The following is a 23,515-nucleotide window of genomic DNA, read 5'->3' on the forward strand; positions in this document are numbered from 1 at the left end:
ATTGTCCAAGGGTGAGAGGATCTCACTTCTGCTCAGGCAAGGTATCACCTTTCCTCCCGAAAGATGCTGTTTGGTTCATCTACATCAACGGACCCAACCGATCTCCTACATGACCTCCTCTCTATAAACAAAACTAAGGAAATTCCTTTTACAAAAGCTTCTTCCAAAGTCCTTCTGTCATCTAATTTATAGTCTAGCCTGTCCCACTGACTTTATGTACCTAATTACTCTCCAATTTTGAGTAATCAGTCCCCATTTGAAAAGATATAGTATGTCCTAAAATATTTACTGCATCTACCAATTAACCACACAGATGGGTTTCTTTTCAATTTTACCACTTGACACTTCAGTGCCCTGGTAGATATTTCGTCCCAGGGTGCTCCAAAAATGTTGAAGGCTCTGAAGATATAGTTTAGTGGCAGAGCTTTTTCTAGCTCACATGAAGTCCTAGCTTCAACCCCCAGCCCTAGTGCAGAGAGAGAAGGGGGGGGGGGGAGGAAGGGAAGTGGAGAGACAGGGAGAGAAAAGAAAAACATAGGGAAAAATAGTGTCTGGGCAACTTATAAACTATTAACACTTAAAGTTCTGCCTTTAACTTTCCAATCATTTTGGACAGAGTTTCTTCCTTCCACGCGTTCTTGACTTACCCACCCCAGTTTGGCTGGAGCACAGCAGTCAACCAGGGAAAAGTGGAAGTCAGGATGGAGAATGCCAAGAGGTGCCATAGACAGAGTTCAGACTGCATCTGGCGCAGAGTTCTGGCCAGGGGAAAGCAGGCTAGAATCCAGCCTGTGCTGTGCTTACCAAGCACACACCCGGTGTGAGACGCCTTCATCTAAGGAATGGGGCACCTTGACAGTCCACACAAAGGTGTCCTGTAGGCTGGTAGTGTCGGGGTAAAAAGTTCATGTGAGGAGTTTTGATTTTTTTTTTTTAATTAATGCATTGAGAAACCACTAAGAGAATAAAATAATCTACGTTTTGTGAAGAACACTGTGTCACATGCAGCATGGACTGGGGAAAGGCTAGAGTGCCCTTTGTCAGAATTAGAGTGGTGGGAAAACAGGTACAAAAAAATGGGGTAAAGACATCTTTGGTTTGGTGCGGAGAGGAGGGAGTAGCTGAAAAGACGTTAGTGCTGGCTTCAGACAGACGGAAAGCTCAGGAGAAATAGGCTTTGGGGCAATGTCAAGACTTGTACACCATGCAATTCACTGTGAGCTGTCTACCTAGAGGCAGGTGGTCAGGAGCAGCTGATCTTCAGCAAAGTGTTGTTTCCCCTCTGAACAGTTCTGTAGTGTCCCTTCAAGGTCACCAGTGACCCTTCCCCAAACAATGTAGAAATGTATTTTGAGAGAGCCGGAATATCTCCTCTTATTTTGTCTACACTTTGCCATTGAGCAGCCCTGTCCTCTGGGCAGTAAATCCCCCTGACCCTGGGGCTAGTCTCCTAGCTCACTTTATTTAATCTAAAGAGCTTCCGGTAAACTTTGTTAACAAACTTTCTGTGTCCTGGTATCTCAGTTTCTGGAATCCCTTGAGAAATTCAGGTAGACCTCTTTCCTTCTCTAGATGACCAGAATCTCACAGTCAGAAGCAGTCAGGCTTGGCAGTCTCTTCCCAGGTAACCTGGCATTCACCACATCCCATAGACTTTATCATCCTGGCTGATCTGTCGCTAGGATCTCACCTCTGATCTTGGAGGCTGAAGTCGGCATGCGTTTCTCTGCTACCCATGGGTGTCTTGTCTCTTGCTCTAGTAGGCAGAGCCAAAGCCAATAGTTACAAGCCACATTGAGGAAGATGTGGCTCCACTGCAGGGGAAAGGGCTGAAGGCTTGGTACAGTCTGAAATGGAAACTCCTGCTGGGGAAGGAGTGAGTTATGGTTTTGGGAGGTGTGAGGCACTGCAGACCATCCTTCCATGTCCGTTCTGTGGTAGAGACAGCAGGGCTGGCATGTGGAGGTGATCTGCACTGACTTGAATTCTTGCCCGTGCTACAGCTGTCCACAGATGCTCTGCCTCACTTAATCCTCATAAAGGCCCCCAAAGGAACCAGTTATAATTCCACCAGGAGAGGTTACCATCACACAGCCAGCAACTGTCAGAGCCAGGACCGGGACTCAGTTCCATCTCAGACTAAAGCCCTTGTTTGTTTTTTCCACAATTCCCAGAAGCATGAGAGACTGGAACAGGGATTTCCAAAGTCTCTTCCAGCATTGTGATTCTGTCTGAGTCTCCATGTGGCTGTGGACATCCTTGTCTGTCTTCCCTCTGTTCCTCTAGCCCCACTGGCACTCAGAGGACAGTCTGTGACTCCATACCCCACGGTGACCCTCCATCGAGGCAGAGGCACCTGAACCTCCAGCTTTTTGTTCCTTTTCAGCTGAACACAGTCTAACCTCAGCACCGGGGAGAGGGCATTTATTTGTTTTGTTTTGTTTGGCCGATATCCCCACCACCACCTCGCCTTCTTATGAGGACTGAGTTTGCAGTGTAAATGATTAAGCTTTTAGTCATTTTCAGTAATGTGACTCAGCTCTTGGTAGTTCTTAAAACGATCGTCTCTACTAAATTTCCAGGTTTTAATTATAGAATATTTGGCCCAAGGTCAACTTTGAGGGGCTAACTTCTAAGTTAACATTTTTAGTACTAGAAATTTTTGAATACTTTAATTAAAAACTTGCTATTTTGAAAACTGCAGTCTGAAATGCATTGACTCTGCTTATCTCAAGGCTTTTGTATATTTTAACATGCTGTTTTTCAGGCTGAAGCTGAGCTCACCAAGGAAAAGGCCCGGCACCTCATTGAGCTCCAAGAGCAAGCTCTTCTCTTTAAGGAAGAAGCTAAACTGGAACTTGACATTGAAAAAGAAAAACACCAGGAATTAATCCGGAAGTACCAGGAAGAACAGGAGGGCCTGCAGATGAAGGTCTGTCGCACTGTCCATCTGTGGCCAGGAAAACACAAACCTCACGCTCCACTCAGGCTCCCTTCCTTCAACCTGATAGTCTGCTCACGGTTACCACGCCTTTGCTCTGCCCACACAGACCAAAGGTTTGGCTTACCTGCTTTTGAGAAAGGATGCTGGGGATAAGTTACAGAAGCCCACAGCCAAGCCCTGTATGCGCTTTGTTCTCTGCTGATGTTGACTTACCTTTACACTGATGGCGTTGCATAACTGATAACTAGCATGACTGCACAGTCCAATATCAAAAGATAATGAAGTATTTTACAGGATTAAAAACGTCCTTCCCAGGGTTTATTCTTCTTACCTACAGATGTGTTTAATTGTAATTCATTCTAACCATTTTTGGATGAGGAAAAATACAATAAAAAGTAGGGAGTCTGTTGAAGTGCTGATTTTACTTAATTTAGAGACATTCTTCTGCCTCAGCCTCCCAAGGGTTGGGATGACAGATGTATACCACCAAGTCAGGCAAATTATTCCTGCATTTGTAGGACTGAACTTTAGAGAGGAAAGGAAAAGAGGGAGAGAGAGGCAGAGGGCTAGAGAATGAATCAAAATTCAGTATGAAACTGGAAAAAACTCATTAAGAATCCATGCTCGAGCTATTTGATGGCTCAGCAGGGAAGGGAGCTGGCCACTGTGCCTTAAAAAATGAATTAAATCCCCAGGACCCACATGGTGGAAGTGGGGAACCAACTCCTACATGATATCCTCTTACCTCCACACACACACAGTGGAGCACATGCACCTGTACACACACTTGCACATGTACATATGCACACACAAATAGATAAATGTCACTAATATATAATTTTGAATTTTTTTTAAATCCAAGTTAGGGGTTAGAGAGATAGCTTTGCATTAAGAACACTTTTGACTCAGATTCGGATCCAAGCCCCTACATCATGTCTCACAACCCTGTATAACCCCAGTTCCATAGGCTCTAGCCCACTCTTCTGCCTTAGGCATGCATGGTGCACGGACAGACATCCATGCAAGCAAAACACTCATACACATACAATAAATAAATCTGAGAAGAAAACTTGAAAAGAATCCATGTTAATAAAGCACCAGACAGCCTAAGGTCCTCTGTGTTTGTGTGAAGACAGACATTTAGCCATTCTGGAGTTCACAGAGGACAAGGAAGACCAGCCACCAGAACACATGACGCAGTAGTGCCTGGCCCCACCCAGAATGCTCTTCAGATGTTCCTGTCTTGAAATTCTTGGTGATTTCATCTTTGAATCTGTGGTGGTTTGTTGTTGTTTTCGTTTTCCCATGAATTCCCATTAACATAATGAAGCATGTGCTGGGAGCTGGAGCCTTGCTCCCCTGATGGGCTAGCCTGTCCTAGTCAGATCCTCGTGTCTTGCTGCATAGCTCCTGGCATGAAAGGCTCCACTGAGTGGGCGTTTCCCACCGCCCTTCCCCTCATGACTGCAGCTTCCCTGAGTAGCTTGGGATTCCATGGGCAGAGGAATGTAAACAAAATGATACCATTACTTAAGAGAAGTCTAAATTCAGATTTCATAGGAGAAATCTGATTTTTTCAATGCTGACTCCCTTTTTAAAAATCCAAACATATTTGTGGCTCAGTGAAGCCCCTGACACAAGGCAGCTTGCTCTGGTTCGTTGTCAACTCTGCTCTGAGGGAAGGAAACCACTGTTCAGACCTAGCGGTGACCCTCTTGGGTTAGTTTAAAATAGTGGAACATTAATTTCTGCAATGACTCATGGTGGTGAACAGATTTCTTCCAGCAGTTATTCCCTACGTAAATTTAACATTTGAAACAAATTTTCATACATACTGTTTTTAAGCAGGGGTCCACAGAGCTCTGGGAACTTGCGTCTGTGGTGTTTCCAGAGTCTCTGTGGCTGGTTTCCTGCTGGACCATAAATAGAGGACTCTGCATGCCTGCTCTTTGTCGTTTGGTTGCTGTTGTATTGGTTTTCTGTTTGTTTTTGTTTTTAAGACAGTAGCTCACAGTGGTCTGGCACTTACCATGAAGCCCTGGCTTGGCCACAAAGCCATAGTAATTCTCTTGCTTTGGCTGGAATTTCAAGAGTAAGCCACCAAGCTCAACTTTCTGTTTTTAAGAGAAAGAAAAGTCTTTTCCCTTCTAAAGACTGTATTCTTTGAGCAGAAGCTTCCTGAGTTGTTGAGTTGTCTCACGTTCTTATGTGAGGAGGAACAGCACATTTGGACCCTGTTCTGGCATTCTCCAGAACTGTCATAATGACAGGCCTAGTGGCTCCTCACCCTTCAGTTTGAGTCATTCAAATGTAATACTTACTTCTCCAGTTGTGTTGGTTGAACTGGCAATGCTCTGTAGCCAGGCCTGGCTTTCCAGAGCCCACTAAGCATGCCTCTCCCTGCTCAGCCATCAGCGGTGGCAGATTAGCAGTAGTGGCAAAGGGATTTCATCATTGAAATTAGATACAGGTCTAACCCAGGGGACTTTTTAAAAAACATTTACTGGCACCTCACTGTGGAACAATCCAGAATATCTGTGATCACAACAAGTGGGGGAGTGTTGCTGTAGAAGTGCTAATGTCTGGGGTACATCTATCCAATATATAAGAAAGAAGAAACTACGTCCAAGGCAAACTTGCTGTTCTGATATGAGTGGTGTACAACCATGGTGCTCCCGCTGTCTCCAAACATCAGGCAGGCACTTGGAGGTCCCCGAGTCCAGCCAAGCCCTCTCCCATCTGTTTTTGGGAAACTGAGTTACCTTTGGCAGTTCGATACAGTCACAGAGATTCTAAGGATGCCCAACTAGTTAATGGGATACCATTTTAGGAGAAAATAATAAGACTGTGTTGACTTAAAAAAATATCTGAAGGCCTACATATGTTATAGAATTTGCTTTTCATCAGTTAGAAAAGCACACTGGTTTATTGGAAGAAACTTTTTGTTGTTGTTGTTGTTGTTTTTGAGACCCGGTTTCTCTGTGTAGCTTTGCACCTTTCCTAGAACTCACTCTGTAGCCCAGGCAGGCCTCTGGCTCGAACTCACTGAGATCCGCCTGCCTCTTTCTCCCAAGTGCTAGGATTAAAGGCGTGCACCACCACTGCCCGGCTAGAAGAAACTTCTTAACAACAGGAAGATCTCTGCAGTTCCCTGGAAACAGTTGTCTGCTAACTAACTTGTGGTTTATCTTACAGATCGCTGACTTAATCGCGGACGCTACAAAAGACCTGAGGCTGGAAGTGGCCTCTCTCCAAGAAAAGCTCAACCAATCCCATGAGCAATACACTAAAGAGTCTGAGTCAAAGAAAGCAGAGATTGAAGACCTGAAAAGTCTGGTTGCAGAACTGGAGCGTCGCTTGAAGCAGGAAAGCGGCCACGAAGATTCAGTTTCAGAAGACTTGAAGAAGGAAGTGAAACAGAAGGCAGATGAACTGGAAAGGGTAATGCTGGCCCAAACACAGCTGCTGCAGCAGTTCAGCCAGTCACAGGAAGAGGTAGGAAGCAGATGACCCCTCCGTGAAGAGCACGGCCATTAAAAAGCAGACAGACAGGCAGACACAAATGAGACAGGCAGACTGAGACCAGGGAGAGAGTCGCCCTGGCTCCATGGCATCCCAGTGTGCAGCCATCCACTGGGACACAGCCCATCTACCAGGGGCCGCGCCCCTAAAGAAAACTGACTCTCTCTCCCCTAGCAGCCATCAGCGGTCAACATTCCTTTCAGGTAGGGGCTGGAGGCTCGCTCAGGAGCCCATCCCTGCTCCATGATGGAGTGCTGACTGGCTTGATCCTGTGTGACTCTTGAACAGGCAGCTTCAGCCTCTGAGTCTATAAGTTCGAGGGTCTGGTTGTGTCAGTGAGAACCCCTAGTCCTGCATCTTAGACTCTTTCTGCTCCCTCATCCACCACATTCTGTGAGCCATGCGGCAGTGATGTGACATAGATGTCCCACAATGGCTGAGCCTTTCTGTGAATCAGTTTTGTGTTGCAGATGATCACTTAAAAGCTCCCTGACTAGGGGGTCTTTACAGATGACATCTTATTTGCTTTAACATTAAGTCTTTGTCAAAGAAATTTTCAGAGCATATGCTGCTTATGTTAAAAAATATGGACAATATAAAGATAATTTGACTTTCATGTTGTACAGCTGTCAGTCTGGACTTCTGGGGCAGCTTACATGCTTGAGTCTTCAGTCGTGTGTGTGCACAGTTATTTCAGCAGTGTTTTTAAAATTGAAGTAGACTCATTTTTATTGAGAAATTTTTATCTCTGGATTATTTATGACCCGCTAAACAGTTTAGAAATAGTGTAACAATTATAATATTTGATCCAATTTATGACAATATAAAGACAAATAGTTTTGAATGCTAGTTGAGAAGTAAGGTTTTTGTTAGCCTTACTGGCATCTTAATAAAGAAATAAATGGAAAATGCTAGCAATAATATCAGATATCAACAATAAACATTTTTTTGCTATATTTAAATTGCCAACCAAAATTGAAAGCTTATGTCAGCATTATAAATATAAAATGAGACTATTCCATAGAATCATAAAGATGAACTATAGAATGGAGAAACTGTTAAATAAGAACAATGCCCAACCTTATAAAGCATGTCACAAAGGAGGAACTAACTAACAAACTTGAATAGTTTCGCAGGCTCACACAATGGAGGAGCCAAGATTCAAATTTGAATCTCTGGGGGACAAAAGTTTCTTTTCCAGAAAGAACCACTCTTCTGGGAGTGATTCTGATTCTGAAGTTCAGGATCACCTCAGGCTTAGCCCTGTAGTCTCCTTTACTTGCTTTTACTCTAAAAATGAACAAAAATAAAGCAAATAAGCACAAACCAGCAAAATAATAAATACGATCTAGCTTGGGCTGGGGGAGGGAGGGGACACCCTAGGGTTGGGTGATGGACTCATGTAGGGGGACAGCAGCTCAGGCCAGTCAGGAAAGGAACAGGAACACACTGGCGAAACTGAGGAAGGAGTGCCTGGATGGGCGTCTAGTGGGTCCATGTTAACATCCCTGTGGGGAGAAGGGCGCTAAAGGAGAGGGAGGCCATGCCACTGGACTAGCGAGTCTCGATCCCAAATAAGAAGTCACATGGCCAGGAGACAAATAGAAAAAGGAAAAGGTCAAATTTTTAAAAAAATGTAAATTATCATCTATGTAGATGCTAGGGACTATGCTAGATAAGATTCAGTATAATTATGAACAAAATGGTAACTGCCACTTCCTACCTTCTGGGAAATGTTAAAGAAAACCTTGAGTGATAATTGAATTAACTCCCAGAATAAAGAAAGACCTATACAGAAATTTATTAAATGGAAAAAAAAAACAAACTGAAAGGTAGAGGCACCCTCCCTTAAGAGCCTATAATTTAGCACTACTTGACAAATTACCCCCAAAGCCAGTGCCTTCAAACTATAAGAATTCAGTCTCATTTCTTTTTGAAAGATATACTTGTTTACATTTATGTGTTTATACGTGTCTATATGAGTATATGCACATAAGCGCTGGTGTGTACAACTGTGTTCACTAGTGGAAGTCAGAAGAGGGTGTCAGGTATCACCTCTGTCATTCATAGCTTTATCTGAGACAGAATCTCTTCCTGAATCTGGGGTTCTCAGTTTCTTAGCTAGGCCAACAAGCCCCAGCCATCCTTCTGTCTCTGCCACCCACAGAGCTGGAGTTACAGGCGTGTGCAAGACACCCAGCTTATTACATGGCTGCTGGGGTACAAACTCAAGTCCTCTTGGTTGTACAGAAAGCAACCCTAACCATTGAGCTATCTCTCTAGCCCCTTAGTATCTTATTTCTGTGGGTCAGGAAGCTGTTGTCGGTTTATCTGGGTGTCTGTGGTTCAGCGTCACTAATGAGCTTGGTGTCAGGATGTCTATGATGCAGCAGTCTCAGCTAGAGGCTCAGATGAGAGAGACTGGGCTGCTGGCTTGCTCAAATGAGCAGTTATATTAACAGGTTAATATTTTCATGAGCTGTTAATGGAGAACCTGTGGCTGTTGGCCAGAGGCATCCATCCCTCAATTCCATGCCACATGGGCCTCTTCAGAAAAGAGCTCATAGCTGTCTGCTGGCTTCCCTCAGGACAAGCAGAGAAAGGATGCCAAGACATAATCTAAGACAGAAGCCACAGTCCTTAGGTAATCTAGAAGTGACATCCCACAGCTTACTGTATATTCTCTTCATTCCAAAGGAGCCAGTAAGTCCAGCCTACATGCAAGGTAAGCAAGACATCACAATGTAATTATTCGGAGAGTGGGGCCCTGGGGCTGTCAAAAGCTTCTGTATGTATTACTTTTCTGTTGCTGTGATAAAATGCCAGGACCAAAGCAGTTCATGGAGGGAAAAGTTAGTTGTGCTTACACTTCCAGAGGGTTAGAGTTGATGAGGGTGGAGCAAGGGCATGGAGCTGAATGGCTGGAGCAGCAGGTGTAGGCTCAGACCTTGACTCATAAGCAAGAGGCAAAAAGAGACACTTGGGAATGAGGCCAGTCTTCTGAAACCTCAAAGCCTGCCCCCAGTGACATATCTTCTTCAACTAGACCACACCTCCTAATCCTTCTCAAACAGTTCCACCAACTAGAAACCATGTATTCAAACATATGAGTCTACACTTATATCTCCTAACCACACCCTCTAGAGGTGATGTTAGCAAAACAAAAAGTGAATAGTGGATTTATTTATAGATAAGAGAGCTAAGGAGAGCTCATCTCATCTTGCTCCTCGTTGAGAAAGGAAGTCACTTTTAAGACAGGTTTCATTTTTTAAAATGTGGACTTCTGTTACTGGAGAGATCACTCAGCAGTGAAGAGCAATTGTTGTTCTTCCACATGACCTGGGTCAATTCCCAGAACCCCAATGCCAGCTCACAACTGTCTTTAACTCTAGTTCCAGGGGATCTGATGCCTTTTTTGACCCCTCCAAGGACTCTTACTCACACACATGGCACAAACATACATTCAGTCATACACACACACACACACACACACACACACACACACACACACGTCAAATAAAATATTTAAAAATAAAACAAAATATGAAATTCTGAAAGATAGGAAGATATAAGTTAGTATGTACATAGTAATGAATCATTAGTAGAGTGGAGAAAGTATTGTTCATAAAATAAAGCTAATGAAAAATATGTGGGGGGGGCATTTTCCTTTCATGGGAGGGACAAGTAGACTGAGTTTTTTTCCATCAGAAATTACCAAAATATCACCTCAAGTTAAATAATGAGAACTGAAGTATAAGTAAATAACAGAGGTTGTTTCTGTGGTTAAATAAGCCAGTGTCCAAAATATGCTTATAAAATAGGAAATGAGACAATGAAAGTGATAGGATTTATGAGCAGAAAGAATGTGAGCTGTAAATAAAGTCATATAAAATGAAAAGTTCTGTGTGTTTTTAACCATGTTCTGTAAATACTTTAAGTTCCTCAGATTCTGGAGAATTTAAAGCTGTAATTACTTGGAGAAAAAAAACTCCCATTAGAATGAAGATAAATTAGTGTTCTCCCAAGGAAGCTAATTAAGGGGAGGAAAGTCCTATTCTCTTTCAAGAGGCCAAAGAGTGAGTGGAATTTGTTTTTAACTATAGAAAGGGTAAGAAGGAGGCTGAAGCCTCTGAAAGGGTGACTGGGCCTTCCTCAGTGTAGTGCCTGAGGAAGTGTTAACAATAACATAAGGCAGAACAGTGGGAAGGTGCAGTAACTCAGAAGACAGAGAATGGAAAACAGAACTACTGGAAATGTAAATATGAACAAGACTCCAAAACGTTCTTATTGGGGAAAAGATACACACATTAAAAAACTGGAACACTGAAAACAGAAAAGAGAGCAGGAAGTTAATGTTAGCAAGTAGCACATTATTATTAAAGCCAAAGTAAAACAGGTCAGGTATTTTTGGTACCAGTGGTCCACTCATGTGAGTTCCACATGAGTTCTATCAAGACAGCATGGCCCAGTGTAAGAGCCTCGCTATGATTTTGTGATCTAGAGGAAGAGTATAATTTTTAAAAAGTATGTCCAACAGAAATAGAAAGTTCAATCTTTTTGTTGTTTTAAGACCATAGACAATCAAGGAGGAGGAGCAGAAGTTTCAAGATCTGCAGTTGTTGTAGCCCATCTAATGGTAGTTAAAAATATTCAAAAATAGGAGGCAGTGCTCTTAATCAAACATGGAATGGAATGAGTGAGTTTTCTTTTCTTCACTGCACTGCCATGAAATTGTAGGAAGTAAAAGTGACTAAATCCGTGAGGGCAAGGAGAGTTGACACCTGATGGAAAAGACAAAACTTTGGAAAATGAAAAGCAAATGCCTGAGAGATAATGGATTTGGCAAAGTATGGAATACTGAAACCCAGTACCTATTGTGGGTGATAGGATCCCAAAGGAGAAACCTAATTACATGGTGTAATATGGGAAGCTGGGGTGACTGGGGAGATGGCTCAGTGGTTAAGAGCCATCTCCCCAGTCACCCCAGCTTCCCATATTGCTGAAGTATAAGTAAATAACTGAGGTTGTTTCTGTGGTTAAATAAGCCAGTGTTGCTCTTCCAAAGGACCTGGGTTCAATTCCCAGCATCCACATGGCAGTTCACAACTGTCTCTAACTCCAGTTCCAGGGGATCTGACATCCTCATACAGACATACATGGAGGCAAAACCCCAATGTACGTGAAATACACAATATGGGAGGCTGAGGAAAGGTGGACACAAATCACTCCCCGAGAAGGGATCAAAGAGTGGAGCCAAAACCAGGACTGATTGGGGGTAAAAGGAGCAAATAGACTCTTAGGGACCCACCTGCCTAGAAAGAAAACCTCAGTCTAAATTGAATGAGAAAGACACCATATGAGAAATCAGAGCATGGGATAGAAGAGCAGTAGTGAAGGTCTATGTAGCAAATGGGAAACATCCCAGTTCCCATCACAAACGCCTTTCCCAAAGAGCAGACAACAGGTTTGTATGTAAGTAACCAAGAAGTTAGAAGAACCCTCTCTTACGAAATGATCTACCTCAAAAGAAAAGACCCATGTATACTGGCCATTGGAGTATCCAAGACAGTGAGTGACTGTATCCATGTCCAGTCTACTTACCCAGAAGTATACTAGCCAATACCCCTATCCAGACAGACATATATCATTTGGGGAACTCAATTTTAAACATAAACAGCCAAAGACCACATAATATTTTGGGACTGTATTTAATATAAATGACAGCAGCCAGAAGCAAGTGAATTCATAATTAGCCCAACCAGATTCAGTCACCAAATGTGTTGACTTGCGATGTTTTCCTTTTCAGAGCATTCAAATGTCAAAATTGCTGCTGAAGGATTGCTGATCTGTATTTGCATCCACACACCTGTTTTTATTGTTAGGCACTTTGCCTTTTCATCCTGTGTTTGCTTTTGCTTAAAAAATGAGAAAGTTCAAGTCACTGCTGTGTGCTGTGCCTCAGGACACAGCAAGAAAGAGGCAAAGAGAATTTGTCTCCAAGCTGTCAGCACAGTGGTGACCTTTGAGCAGGAGGAACAGAGTAGGGATCTTATGTAACTTCCTAAAATATTGGGATAATGGATGACTTTAAACCAAATTTTGATATCTAAAATTATTTCCAAGTATCAAATCTGCTTCAAAAAATATATAGGAACGTTTGATAAAACTTTTGGGTGATGATGGATCTATATAAACTGTAAGATGGAATTTTATGCATACATAGCATTTGCAAGCACAAATAGCTTATTTTCCAAGGGGATTTCCTTACTTTGGAAGTATGTGTTTACTTCAAATGCATATGTAATTGATATAGAGAAAATGGCATGTTTCTCTCTTGTAATTCTGTGTAGGAGAATGAGAAACTCAAGGCCAGTTAGTAAATTATCAAAAAGTGATCCTCAACCTTGACACATCATAAAAATATATTTTTAATTTATTTATTTTACATCCCTGTCACAGTTTCCTCCCCCTCCTCTTCTTCTAGTCTCAACCCCCACCCCCAACACACACACACACACACACACACACACACACACACACACACACACACACACACACACACTCCAATCCACTACTCCTGTTTCTGTTTAGGAAGGGACAGATATCTCATGAGAGCCACAAAACATGGCATATCAAGTTACAGGTAAAACCAAGCACTTCCCCTTGTATTAAAGCTGGGCGTGGCAACCCAGTATGAAGAGTAGGGTCTCCAAAGTCAGTAAAAGAGTTGGAAACAGCCCCTACTCCCACTATTAGGAGTCCCGAGGATCAAGCTACACACAACTGTAACATATACACAGAATGCCTAGGTCAGTCACCAGGAGTGCAGACACTAAGATCAACACTTTATAAATGGGACCTCATGAAACGGAAAAGATTCTGTATGGCAAAGGACACCATCAACAGGCCAAAGCAGCCTACAGAATGGGAAAAGATCTTCACCAACCCCACATCCAACAGAGGGCTGGTTCCCAAATATATATAAAGAATTCAGGAAACTAAACATCAACAAACCAAATAATGCGATTTTAAAAATGGGGTACAGATGTAAATAGAGATTTCTCAACTGAAGACTCTCAAATGGCTGAAAACCATTGAAGGCAATGGTCAATATCTTTAGCCATCAAGGAAATGCAAATCAGAAAGATACATCGTAAAATTACAGCTTCAGTTTCTCGTTCAAAGAGTAAAGCTTTTAAGGGTCATGCTTAGGCTTGGCTCCCTGAAAGCAGGACAGAGAACTGAGAACCTGAGAATTTGGCCAAGGAGCGTTAGATGTGGGCTCTGCCAGGGAGTCTCTACTCGTGAAGAGGGAAGGAAGTGTCAGTGACAGTGACAAATTGGGAAGAAATATGGAGACACTGCTTTGTTGTACATCACTAGTGGTGACAAGATATTAAAGTTTGATTGTTGACTTAGAAGAGGAAATCCTAAATAACGTATGTCTTTCGACTCTTCTCCCTCATCTTGAAAACTTGGTTCTAGAAGGCCATTATTCTGAGGGATTTTGCCATTTCTATGGTTTTTATTCTGATAAGCCTACGATAGTTGGCTTTATTGTGCTTGGAAACATTAGTAAGTAATTTTAATACAATCTGCCTGAAAATCCATCTTCTTCCCTAAAATTTTATTTAGTTTCTCATTCCTATGTTATCAAAAGGCCATTTTCTCTGTTTTTCTACAGTGTTTTCGGCTGAACAGACTAGCTAAGTGGGAGCTGGGCACACCTTTTACTAACCTGTATGCATCTTCTTAGTTTCCACAGAACTTGCTTTCACCTCAGTTGTGCCCCTCACCCCCCAGCTGGCTGGCCATCCCCTTTCCTGGGTTATCACTGGTTAGAGGCTGTAGAAATGGTGTCATCCATCATTTTGTGACTGGTCAGGGCCTCATTAGTGTAAAACATGAACCACACCATCTGTGTTTACTCTTCAGTGAAGACTTCCTTCCTGGCATACCTCCCCCTCCCCAAATATGCCAAATACAGATGATTCTGAACCACCACAAACAGGTTCTCACCTTCAGAATGATCAGGTCACTCAGCAAACCTTCTTCTGTGTTTGGAACTGAAAACACTCATATCTCAAAAAGTGGGGAAGTGGCCACTTTTAATATTAGAAAGTTAAAGAAGACAGTGAGATCATTTACATTTTCAATTTTATACTTACCTACTCTGTGGGAGTACAGTTAAGCAATTCTTTAAGTCCAGTTGAAGCAGCCTTTATCTGAGAGTTTTGAGGCAGCTATAGATAGTGCTCAACACCAATGGGGGGTCTTTAGGCCCAGGAGCAGTAACTCTTCCTTCCCTAGGCCACACTAACCCTCCATGAGAACTCTGAGGCCCGCTCACCCTCCGTCCCCAGCCTTGTTCCCTGCCCACTGTACAATGTCTTTCACAAAGCTGGCAGAAAGAGCTTCTTTTCATGCCAATGCGACTGTGCCAGTGCCCTGCTTGAAATATCTTCCCATGATCCAGCTGGCCTTCTAAGAGCCAAGTAAGAACTCCAATGATAACAGGTTGCCAAAGTTCTCCTCATCTGACTTGTTCACTTCTTCCTACCTCAGTGCGTGTCTCTTCTTGGTTTACAAACTGAGTCTTCCAGCAGCCATGTCCTGTGCCTGGATGTGTCTCTCGGGCTGCTGCCTCTGCTGGGAAGCCCCCACTTCCCCTTCTTGACTTGGTGCACACCCGCCATTTCATTTTGACTTCCAGTTCCATTGCGGTCCAGTGATAGTCCTTTACCATGTTATGGTGAAAGGTGGCCCAAGAGAATTTTACCTTGTAGAGGACAGTGATTTCACTGATTATCGTCATGTTTACTGTTAATTTTCAGCCCCAGCAAGCACATTCTATCTTACATATTTTTTTGTGTCGTTCAGTGAAAATACATATTCAAAATCTGCAACAACCAGGCATAGTAAAGCACGCCTTTAATCCCAGAACTCGGGAGGCAGAGGCAGGAGGATCTCTGTGAGATGGAGGCCAGTCTACATAGGCGTTCTAGGCCAGCCAGAGACCCTGTCCCAAAACAAAACAAACAAAAAGAATGTGCGCAGCCCACACTTCTTGCCTAATTGCTGAAAACAAAATAACCGTAGGCCATAAGTCTTTTCACATATAATGGAATTTTCCACTAATGTGTCTACTGACTCAAGGCATATCCACATGTTCTTTCATTGTGCTGGCACCCTCCACTCCTGAAAAAGCAGCATCCTAAACTTTCAAATGTTCTGTTTCCATATTTTACACTATGACTGAATAAATTATAACACCTAAACTACTTATGGACAAAATTGGGTTGTAGTGTCAATTTAGGGGAAATAGTTGTGATGTCAGCAGAGAAATGAAGGTATTAGGATATCCACCTAAGAAGTCATAGTGGTTTGGGCCCAGACAAAAGTCCCAACTGTGGATCCTGACTTCAGTTCAGAGGTCCTCCTGGTTTGGGAAATAATAAAAAGAGAATTAACCCTTTGTTCTGAAAGCCAGCAGCCTTGAAGGATAGTTGCAGAGTGGTTGGCCTCACACTGAGACAGTCAGCAGCCCTCTCCCTGCCCCCACTCACTGAGCTTCCTGGCAGCTGGGCTGTATCCAGGAGGAGCTGGAGTGTGCAATCTGAGAAGTCCATGGCTGGCTCAGCCTTCGCTGGCCAGCACGCACAGCCCGGACGCTGCTGGCACCCTGCTCCAGCTGCACCTGCTCTTGGGGACGGCTCTCCGTTCCCTCTACCTTTCCCTCTACCTTTCCATCCTCCTCGTCACCTGCCTGAAACCAGCTTTTAAGGGACTTGCCCTGGGTGTGTTTTCTGTGGAGCTCAAATTCAAGTTTAGTGGACTGACTGAATTTTATTTTCTTTGACGAGAGCTCCCGTCACCACCTCATCACTCACTTTCTCTTTCATATTCGTGCACCTGCCCTTTGGACCACTGGCTTGTTTGCCCCATAGGTCATTGCTGTCCATAGTTTCAAGAAAGCTGGCTCCTTCTCAAAGGTTTCTGAAGCAGGGGTATTTATTTCATGCTAATTCACTGAAAACCATTTAAATTGATTACTTCTACACATTTGGCAAGCTTACTGTATATATGGGTAAGTAATAGTATAGATAGATAGTACTGTATATATAGATAAATACTGTAAATAGATAATGTAGTGAGCTCTTTCTTTTTAAAAGAAAGGTTAGATTCATAGAGTTTAGAATTCTTGGGAAAATCAGGTGAAAATGTCTTACCAGGTTTTCAGCACTTTGATGTCCTAGACGTGAAACGGCACGTGTATGCTTGCCATAATGAAGTAGACTGCTTGCACAGGCACAGGGCTAGGAGGTGGCAGGCCTCTACCACTCCCGGGCTGCGTGGCTCTCAGCAAGTTAAGTAACCAGCTCACTGCTGTGTCTTCTTTTGGTAAATATATCAAGAGCAGTAAATGTGATGGCCCTCACACAGCACCTTATTAATCTTCCTTGTAAGCAGCTTGATACTTTCCCAACCCCGACTCCCAACCAGTACACAGGTAGAGTTAATGAGAGCCAGATGACAAAGCCACACGTCAGTAGTTTCCAGTTCCTCTAAAAACGAAAAGAAGCAGAAGCAAATAGTTGACCAATGGCTTTAAAAAAAATACATGTGAATGGGGATCGTGTGTGTGTGTGTGTGTGTGTGTGTGTGTGTGTGTGTGTGTGTATGTGTGTGTGTGTGTGTGTGTATGTATGTGTGTGTATGTGTGTGTGAATATGTGTGTGTGTGTGTCCTATACATATAAATGAGGACCTTTGACCCAGATATTCCAGTGGCCTTAATAAAATTATTATGTTAATCTAGAATTGTTCCATAGCCTTTTTGTTGGTAGTGGTTTTGGTTTTTGAGACAGGGTCTCTCCATGTAGTCCTGGCTGCTCTCGAACTCACAAAGATCTGCCTGCCTCTGCCTCCCTAGCGCTGAGATTAAAGGAGTGCATCACTATACTCAGCCCATATTCTATTTTAATTACCAAATTTATAAATTAGTTAAGTTCTGCCCATAATCACAAGAAACTCAAATAGGAAGATGCAACCTAGCCTGATGATTTCTTATTTAATTCCACTAATAGTAAGTTAGTCAGTAAACCCTTAGGGAGAATGTTTTCCACTAGGAGTCAGACTTGGAAATGCCTTGGCTATTTTTACAAGCTAACTTGACTGGTAATTCCTAGAGCACAAATGCTTCAAGTCTGTTTGTTTTCAAGTCACCACTTTGAATGACTGACTTTTCATCGTGTGTGTGTGTGTGTGTGTGTGTGTGTGTGTGTGTGTGTGTGTGTGCATGCATTGAAGCCATTTGGTCCAGAAGTCGATGTTGGATGTCTTCCTTCATCACTCTGTACCCTATTTTTGAGACGATCTCTCCTTGACCTGGATGTCACCAGTTCAGGGAGACCAGCTGGCCCCAAAGCCTCTAGCCATCCTCCCGTCTTGGCCTTCTCAGCATCAGAATTCAAGACATGCTTTGCCATCCCTGACTTTTTCCATGGGTGCTAGGGATCTGAGTTCAGGTCCTTATGATTGCATGGCAAGCACATAGTGACAGAACCATCTCCCTAGTAGTCCCCTCCCCCACCCCATTTGCAGACCCATTGGTCTGCAATGCCAGGAGTTGCAACAGTTTTCTTGAAGAGCCTGAACAAACACCTCTTCACCTTAGGCCACCAATGACAGATCAAATGAACAGTTCCATTCAAACCCAGCTTGCTGGGTTCTATTGGGCTCACTTATAGGAAAATGGGTGTGGTGTTGTTAGCAGGAACACAGATAACTTCAAAACAGCTGCGTCTTCAAAAAGTTCTGCTCCAGTGTGGGTGACAACTTCCCAAAGGCTTCATACATGGAGTGACACACACACACACACACACACACACACACACACACACACACACACATACACACACACGATGAAAAGTCAGTCATTCAAAGTTAATCTTTTACCTACTGTACACTCCAGCACCTCCTGAGCCCATGGGCATCTGGAGCAGAATTATTTACAGCTGATGGGTGAGAGGGAGACAAGAGGGAGGGAATGGAATCCCAGGTGAGCATTTAATGACCCTTCCTTACTCCCGCCTCCTATGAGGAAATGTCTACAGGCTCTCCTTTGTTAGGGCCTAGTGTGGGTCATCACAGTTGCTCTGATTAAGATGCCATATTTTGTAAAACCTGGACACTGGGAAGATCCAAAACCTAATGTTTACTATGGCTTTTGAGGGAATTGTCATGAACTCCATATGTGAAAATGGGGAATTCCTCAGCTAAAGAAAAACGCAGACTCTCAGACTTTGACAGAGCCTTAATGATAGCTAATCCAATCGCATTTAAAGTTTACCTCTGTTTCAATATATCACTACTGTGTGAGATTCCAGATTATTCTGTCAAAAAGTCTATCCTTATTAAAACCCATAGCATCCACTCTTGGGTTCAGATTCCATTAGATACATAGAAGTCAGTTCTGTTCAACCTAATGGGGCTGCGAACTTCTTCAGTAAGAGGCTGCACTATATTGTTTGGACACTAAGGATCCCACCAGCCCCTGTGTTGGACGGTTGCCCCAGATGGTGCTGTGGGAAGTGTTGGGGCCTTTGAGGTGTTGGCCTTGTGGGAAGACCTTGTACCACTGGAGGGTGTGATGGAAGCAGGTGTGGGATCCCGGCAGGCCTTCCTGATCTGCCAATTGACTGGCTACACCATGCACTGCTGCTGTGGTGTGCCACCCTCTCCAGGACTCAACCCAAAGGGAATGTCTCATCTTGTTACTTCCAGAACCAATGAGCCAAAAGAAATGCATTCTCCTTAAAGTTAATTGCCTCAGACCATCTTCACAATAAGGTGATGCTGACTAATACAGGCTGTCTGTCCATCACAGCTTACAGTACCTTGATGGGGTTTCTGCTGGAATTAAAAGAAGAACACGTTCTTTATTGGGGGAGATTATCCTGTAGAATGACGCATAATCTGTATATTTAAGTACTATTAAAAGCATCTGATAAATAACTAGTATTACTATTTAAATGCTGTGCCTGCTATATTATATTCTTTTCAATCTTATAATTATACCCGTTTGCTTCATGCATTGGCCTATACCTTCATCATAAAATAGCATGTGATGACTTTACAGATATGATTTAGTGGCTATCAGAACATACTGTCTGAGACATGAGGCAAGAAAATTGAAATCCTGCTGATGTAAGCATTAACAGGCCTCGGTTTTTACCCCATCCCACCGCACCATCTACGGAACCCTGAGCAGGGCATTCCACTTCACTTACATATGGTAAGGCTTGAGCTAAACGTTCCGTTAGCATTCTGTCCACCCTCGCACACCATTTTTCACTTCTCCGGCTCATGTGGCCGCGTAGTAAAGAGACAGAGAATTCAGCCTCCGACCTTCAGCTCAGTTCTGATGTAAATTGTCGGCCTCCACTTACATAAACTGTTTAAAGCCAAGGGTGCTTTTTCCTCGTCTCTTTTCAGAACACTTTTCTCCAGGAAACAGTGCGCAGAGAGTGTGAAGAACGCTTTGAACTGACAGAGGCTTTGAGTCAAGCCAGAGAACAGCTCCTGGAGCTCAGGAGGAGTGGAGGAAGCTTACCGTGTTCCCTCAACAAGGGCACCCTAACCTACCCTGCCACGGCAGCCAGTAATCACCGCGAGCGAAGCAGCGTGAGACAGAGCTGTGGACGAGTCACCAACACGACCGGCCTGCACGGACTGCCAAAACCCACTGCTTCCCTGACCCCGGATAAGCTCAAGAAGGTCATCAGCTCCGGACTGCCCAGCCTCCCCCAGACATGTCCTCCTCCCAGGGGCCGAGCAGCGTCTTCGGTAAATGAGACCAGGCAGAGGTTGACTGCCATCCTGAGCCGGAGGCTGAGTCAGCAGTGAAGACCTGAGTCGGGAGCCGGTTCAGCCCACGGTGTACACACCCTTCACAGCTTGCCAGAGACTCACTGTAGCAGGGTGCCCGGAAACAAACGTGTCTGCAGATATATTTAATGAGGAATGTAAAAAGCTAGGAACTGTGGAGCCATATTTTTCGAAGGGCCTTGGAAATCGCAGTAGATAATGAAGTTGGTATTCCAGAGGGCTGATTTCTATTTTCATGTCTATCTTGTATGCTCTGCGAGCCTGGCCTCTGAGGCTTCACACCCCAGCGGGTTTTTCTTCCTCCCTCCCCTCCCTTCCTGCTTTCTTCCCGTAGCAAGCAGATCATCTCCACAAAAAGTAGATTATGTTGGTTTTATTGGCATTTGTTCATTTGTTTATTGAACTTAATAGATGTGGTAAGTATTCCAAATAGAAAAAGCAAGTCCTTAGTTAATTTCCCAGGTACATACTTCAAATACTCTCGGAGCTAATTAATAATCACCATCAGATCCTCCTTCCCTCAGCCTTCCTGGGTATCTGAGTACTTTGTAGGCTGGCTCAGAAGTAATGACAGACAGCCTTGTAGCAGACCTTCTATCGGGACCCTGGGGCCTGCTACAAAGTTATGGTGGCTCCCATTCAGGGAAAAGTGGTTATGGTGGCTCCCATTCAGGGGAAAGTGGTTTGCTTCTCAGATTATGAATATCGTTTCGGAAAACGGAAGACATGACCCTGAAAATATTTCCTGGTGGATGTTTTCTGCCTTGAATGATTTCTGGCACACAGCTGAGTTCTGTTGGACTTGAATTCTCCAGCCGTTGGGAAGAGAACTAATACAAGATTGCTTAGTAAAAAGAACGTGAGGCTAATTTGGATTCCAAATTGATTACCCTTGGAAATGGGTAACTGATTACAGTTTCTATTCTTGGGGGAGAATGTAAAACAGGATCCGCTATTTAAAGCTATCTCAAAGCCACCAGCTTGCGTAGCTGCTCCTACCGCAGGCTAGTGCTCATCTGTCTTTTCTCCATCTCATACTTGTCTTTATGTTTCTGGGGGTGAAAACCCAGCTCAGATCCTCCACCTGCTGTCTCATGGACATTCAGCCTCCCCCTTCTCATACAGGGAACAGGAACACGTGACTAGAGCATACTAAATTCTCCGCTTTGCTGCAGTATTGATGAGAGAAACCCTAAGTACCTGGCATCCTTACCACTGCATAAAAGAGTAACATGACTAAACAAAATCAGAGTTATCTCCCATCTTCCTAGGGCTTACTAGAGTGCTTTAACTTTAAGGTAATTCCACGTTAGGTCCCCTGATTTCCTGACTACTTGAGGTGGGAGTCTTTGTGTTAAGGTTAGGGTACTTCTTGTTATTTTACAGAGGTTGCCATTCTGCATAATGATTCAGACTAGCGAGCACAGCACCACCTAAGAGTGGCTGGAGGTGGACTGTAAGGACTACCCTCACATCTCTATAGATAAGAAGTAGTCCAAGAGCATGTGACCAGACTTGAAGGGGTATACTTAGAGACAGAAGTTGAACCAGGACCCTGTCACTTAATCCCGGTCTTTCCAGCCCTAAGGGCCTCCCAAGCCTCTATCATGATTTTTAGCCACACCCACACTACAGTTAATTAATGTTTGTCCTTTTTAGAGCACACTCACTTTTCAAACTTGAGTTTGTGTAAGAAGGAGAGCCGATTCAGGGAAGAATAACGATAAAGTAACAAATGTCCTTTGCTAATTATGTTGTTTCTAGTAAATGGTAATACAAATGTGTATCTGTTAAAATAAGAAACGTTAGCTGGTGTTCCCCTTCCCTGATATCATCTTGTATAGTGCAGCAGGGACCAGTGCACTGGATCTCCTGGTTCTGGACTTTGTTTGCATGTTGAATTATAAATACCTGGGACATAAGGTAGACGGTAAAGCGAGCAAAGGCCCAGAACATCTTGGGCAACAATATCCACCATCAGGTGAGACATGCTTTTTCACTGTTTTGCAATTTCAGCTCTCCTTGAGGGAGCCGTAGGCATACAATGAGTTTCTTTATTTTTACTATGAATGCAGGTCAATAAGGAAAGTCACATGTAAGCCTCTCTAAACGGATATAAAGACTACCATTGCAAAACCTGGTTTCTTAGTTTGTTGATACACTCTTGTTTTACAATGAATGCCTGTAACTCAGAATGGAACCATTGTCTGTCATAAGGTTGTGTTATACGCTACAGAGGTATCAGAGAAGTATATAGATAAACAGAAAATGATAATTACATTTAGTTTAATCTATACCATCTGAATAGTGCAGATTGAGGTGTGGGCATATGTATTTAAAGAAAGAAGTCTTAAAAGTGGCACAAGAACATATAACCTCTAACCTCCTTGATTTTCCCAGTGATGAACCCTTGGCATGAAAGAGTATCATGAATATTAGGAAAGTCGTGAGGTCTGGAGACACAGTTCAGTGACCAAGAGCTCTTGCTGCCCTTGCAGAAAGAACCCTGGTTTGGTTCCTGTCGTCCACATGGCAGCTCACAACCATCTGTAATTCCATCCAGGCTTGATGACCTCTTCTTACTTCAATGGGCACTGCCCTCAGGTGGTACACATACATATGTCCTGGCAAAGCACCCATACACACAGAGTAGTAAGATAATTTTAAAATAATAAATAATTTTAGATTTCTGGAGTTTCTAGGCATCCTGAGTTACAGGTTAACCCTAAAGCTTACTTATTTTTTCAACAGATTTGGAGACTTTCATGAAAAAGCATGGTGAGAGCTTTGAAAAAAAAAAAAAGGCATAATAAAGGTCTTCAAGACTCATCTAGTAGGGGCCAAGAATAAAGCATATGCAGAAATAAGATAGATGGAAGGTGTTGAGTAAAGAGTTGAGAGCAAGGTAGTAGGCAAATCTTAGTAGAGGAATCAGGTATGCTTCAAAAAAGAATTGGTACATACAACAAGTCTTTAAAAAGAGGAGTGGGATTGTACAGAAAGGTATATCAGGTAGAAGAAATGTATAAACAGAGTCACAGACACAGGAATCATAGGAAGCATTTGGTGCGGGGGCAGGAGTAACAGCCTGAGCACCTGACAGGCTGATCTTGTAGCATGAAGGTGTAGAATAAGGGCCAGTGCACGCTTTTAGCTGGAA

The 23,515-nt window shown here is 43.3% G+C and overlaps 1 protein-coding gene across 1 annotated transcript in view; it reads left to right on the forward strand.

Moving 5' to 3' along the window:
* Lekr1 (leucine, glutamate and lysine rich 1) overlaps positions 1-23,158 on the forward strand; it is a 170,630-nt gene extending 147,472 nt beyond the window's left edge. Inside the window, exons 11-13 of the mRNA XM_036189266.1 lie at positions 2,768-2,932; positions 6,140-6,439; positions 19,963-23,158. Of these exons, the coding sequence (XP_036045159.1) occupies positions 2,768-2,932; positions 6,140-6,439; positions 19,963-20,373 (876 nt within the window). The 3' untranslated portion in view covers positions 20,374-23,158. The remainder of the gene's footprint in view (positions 1-2,767; positions 2,933-6,139; positions 6,440-19,962) is intronic.
* Positions 23,159-23,515: the final 357 nt, after the last annotated feature.

The sequence above is a fragment of the Onychomys torridus genome, chromosome 6 (assembly GCF_903995425.1).
Source record: "Onychomys torridus chromosome 6, mOncTor1.1, whole genome shotgun sequence".
In the NCBI taxonomy this organism is placed as follows: domain Eukaryota; kingdom Metazoa; phylum Chordata; class Mammalia; order Rodentia; family Cricetidae; genus Onychomys; species Onychomys torridus.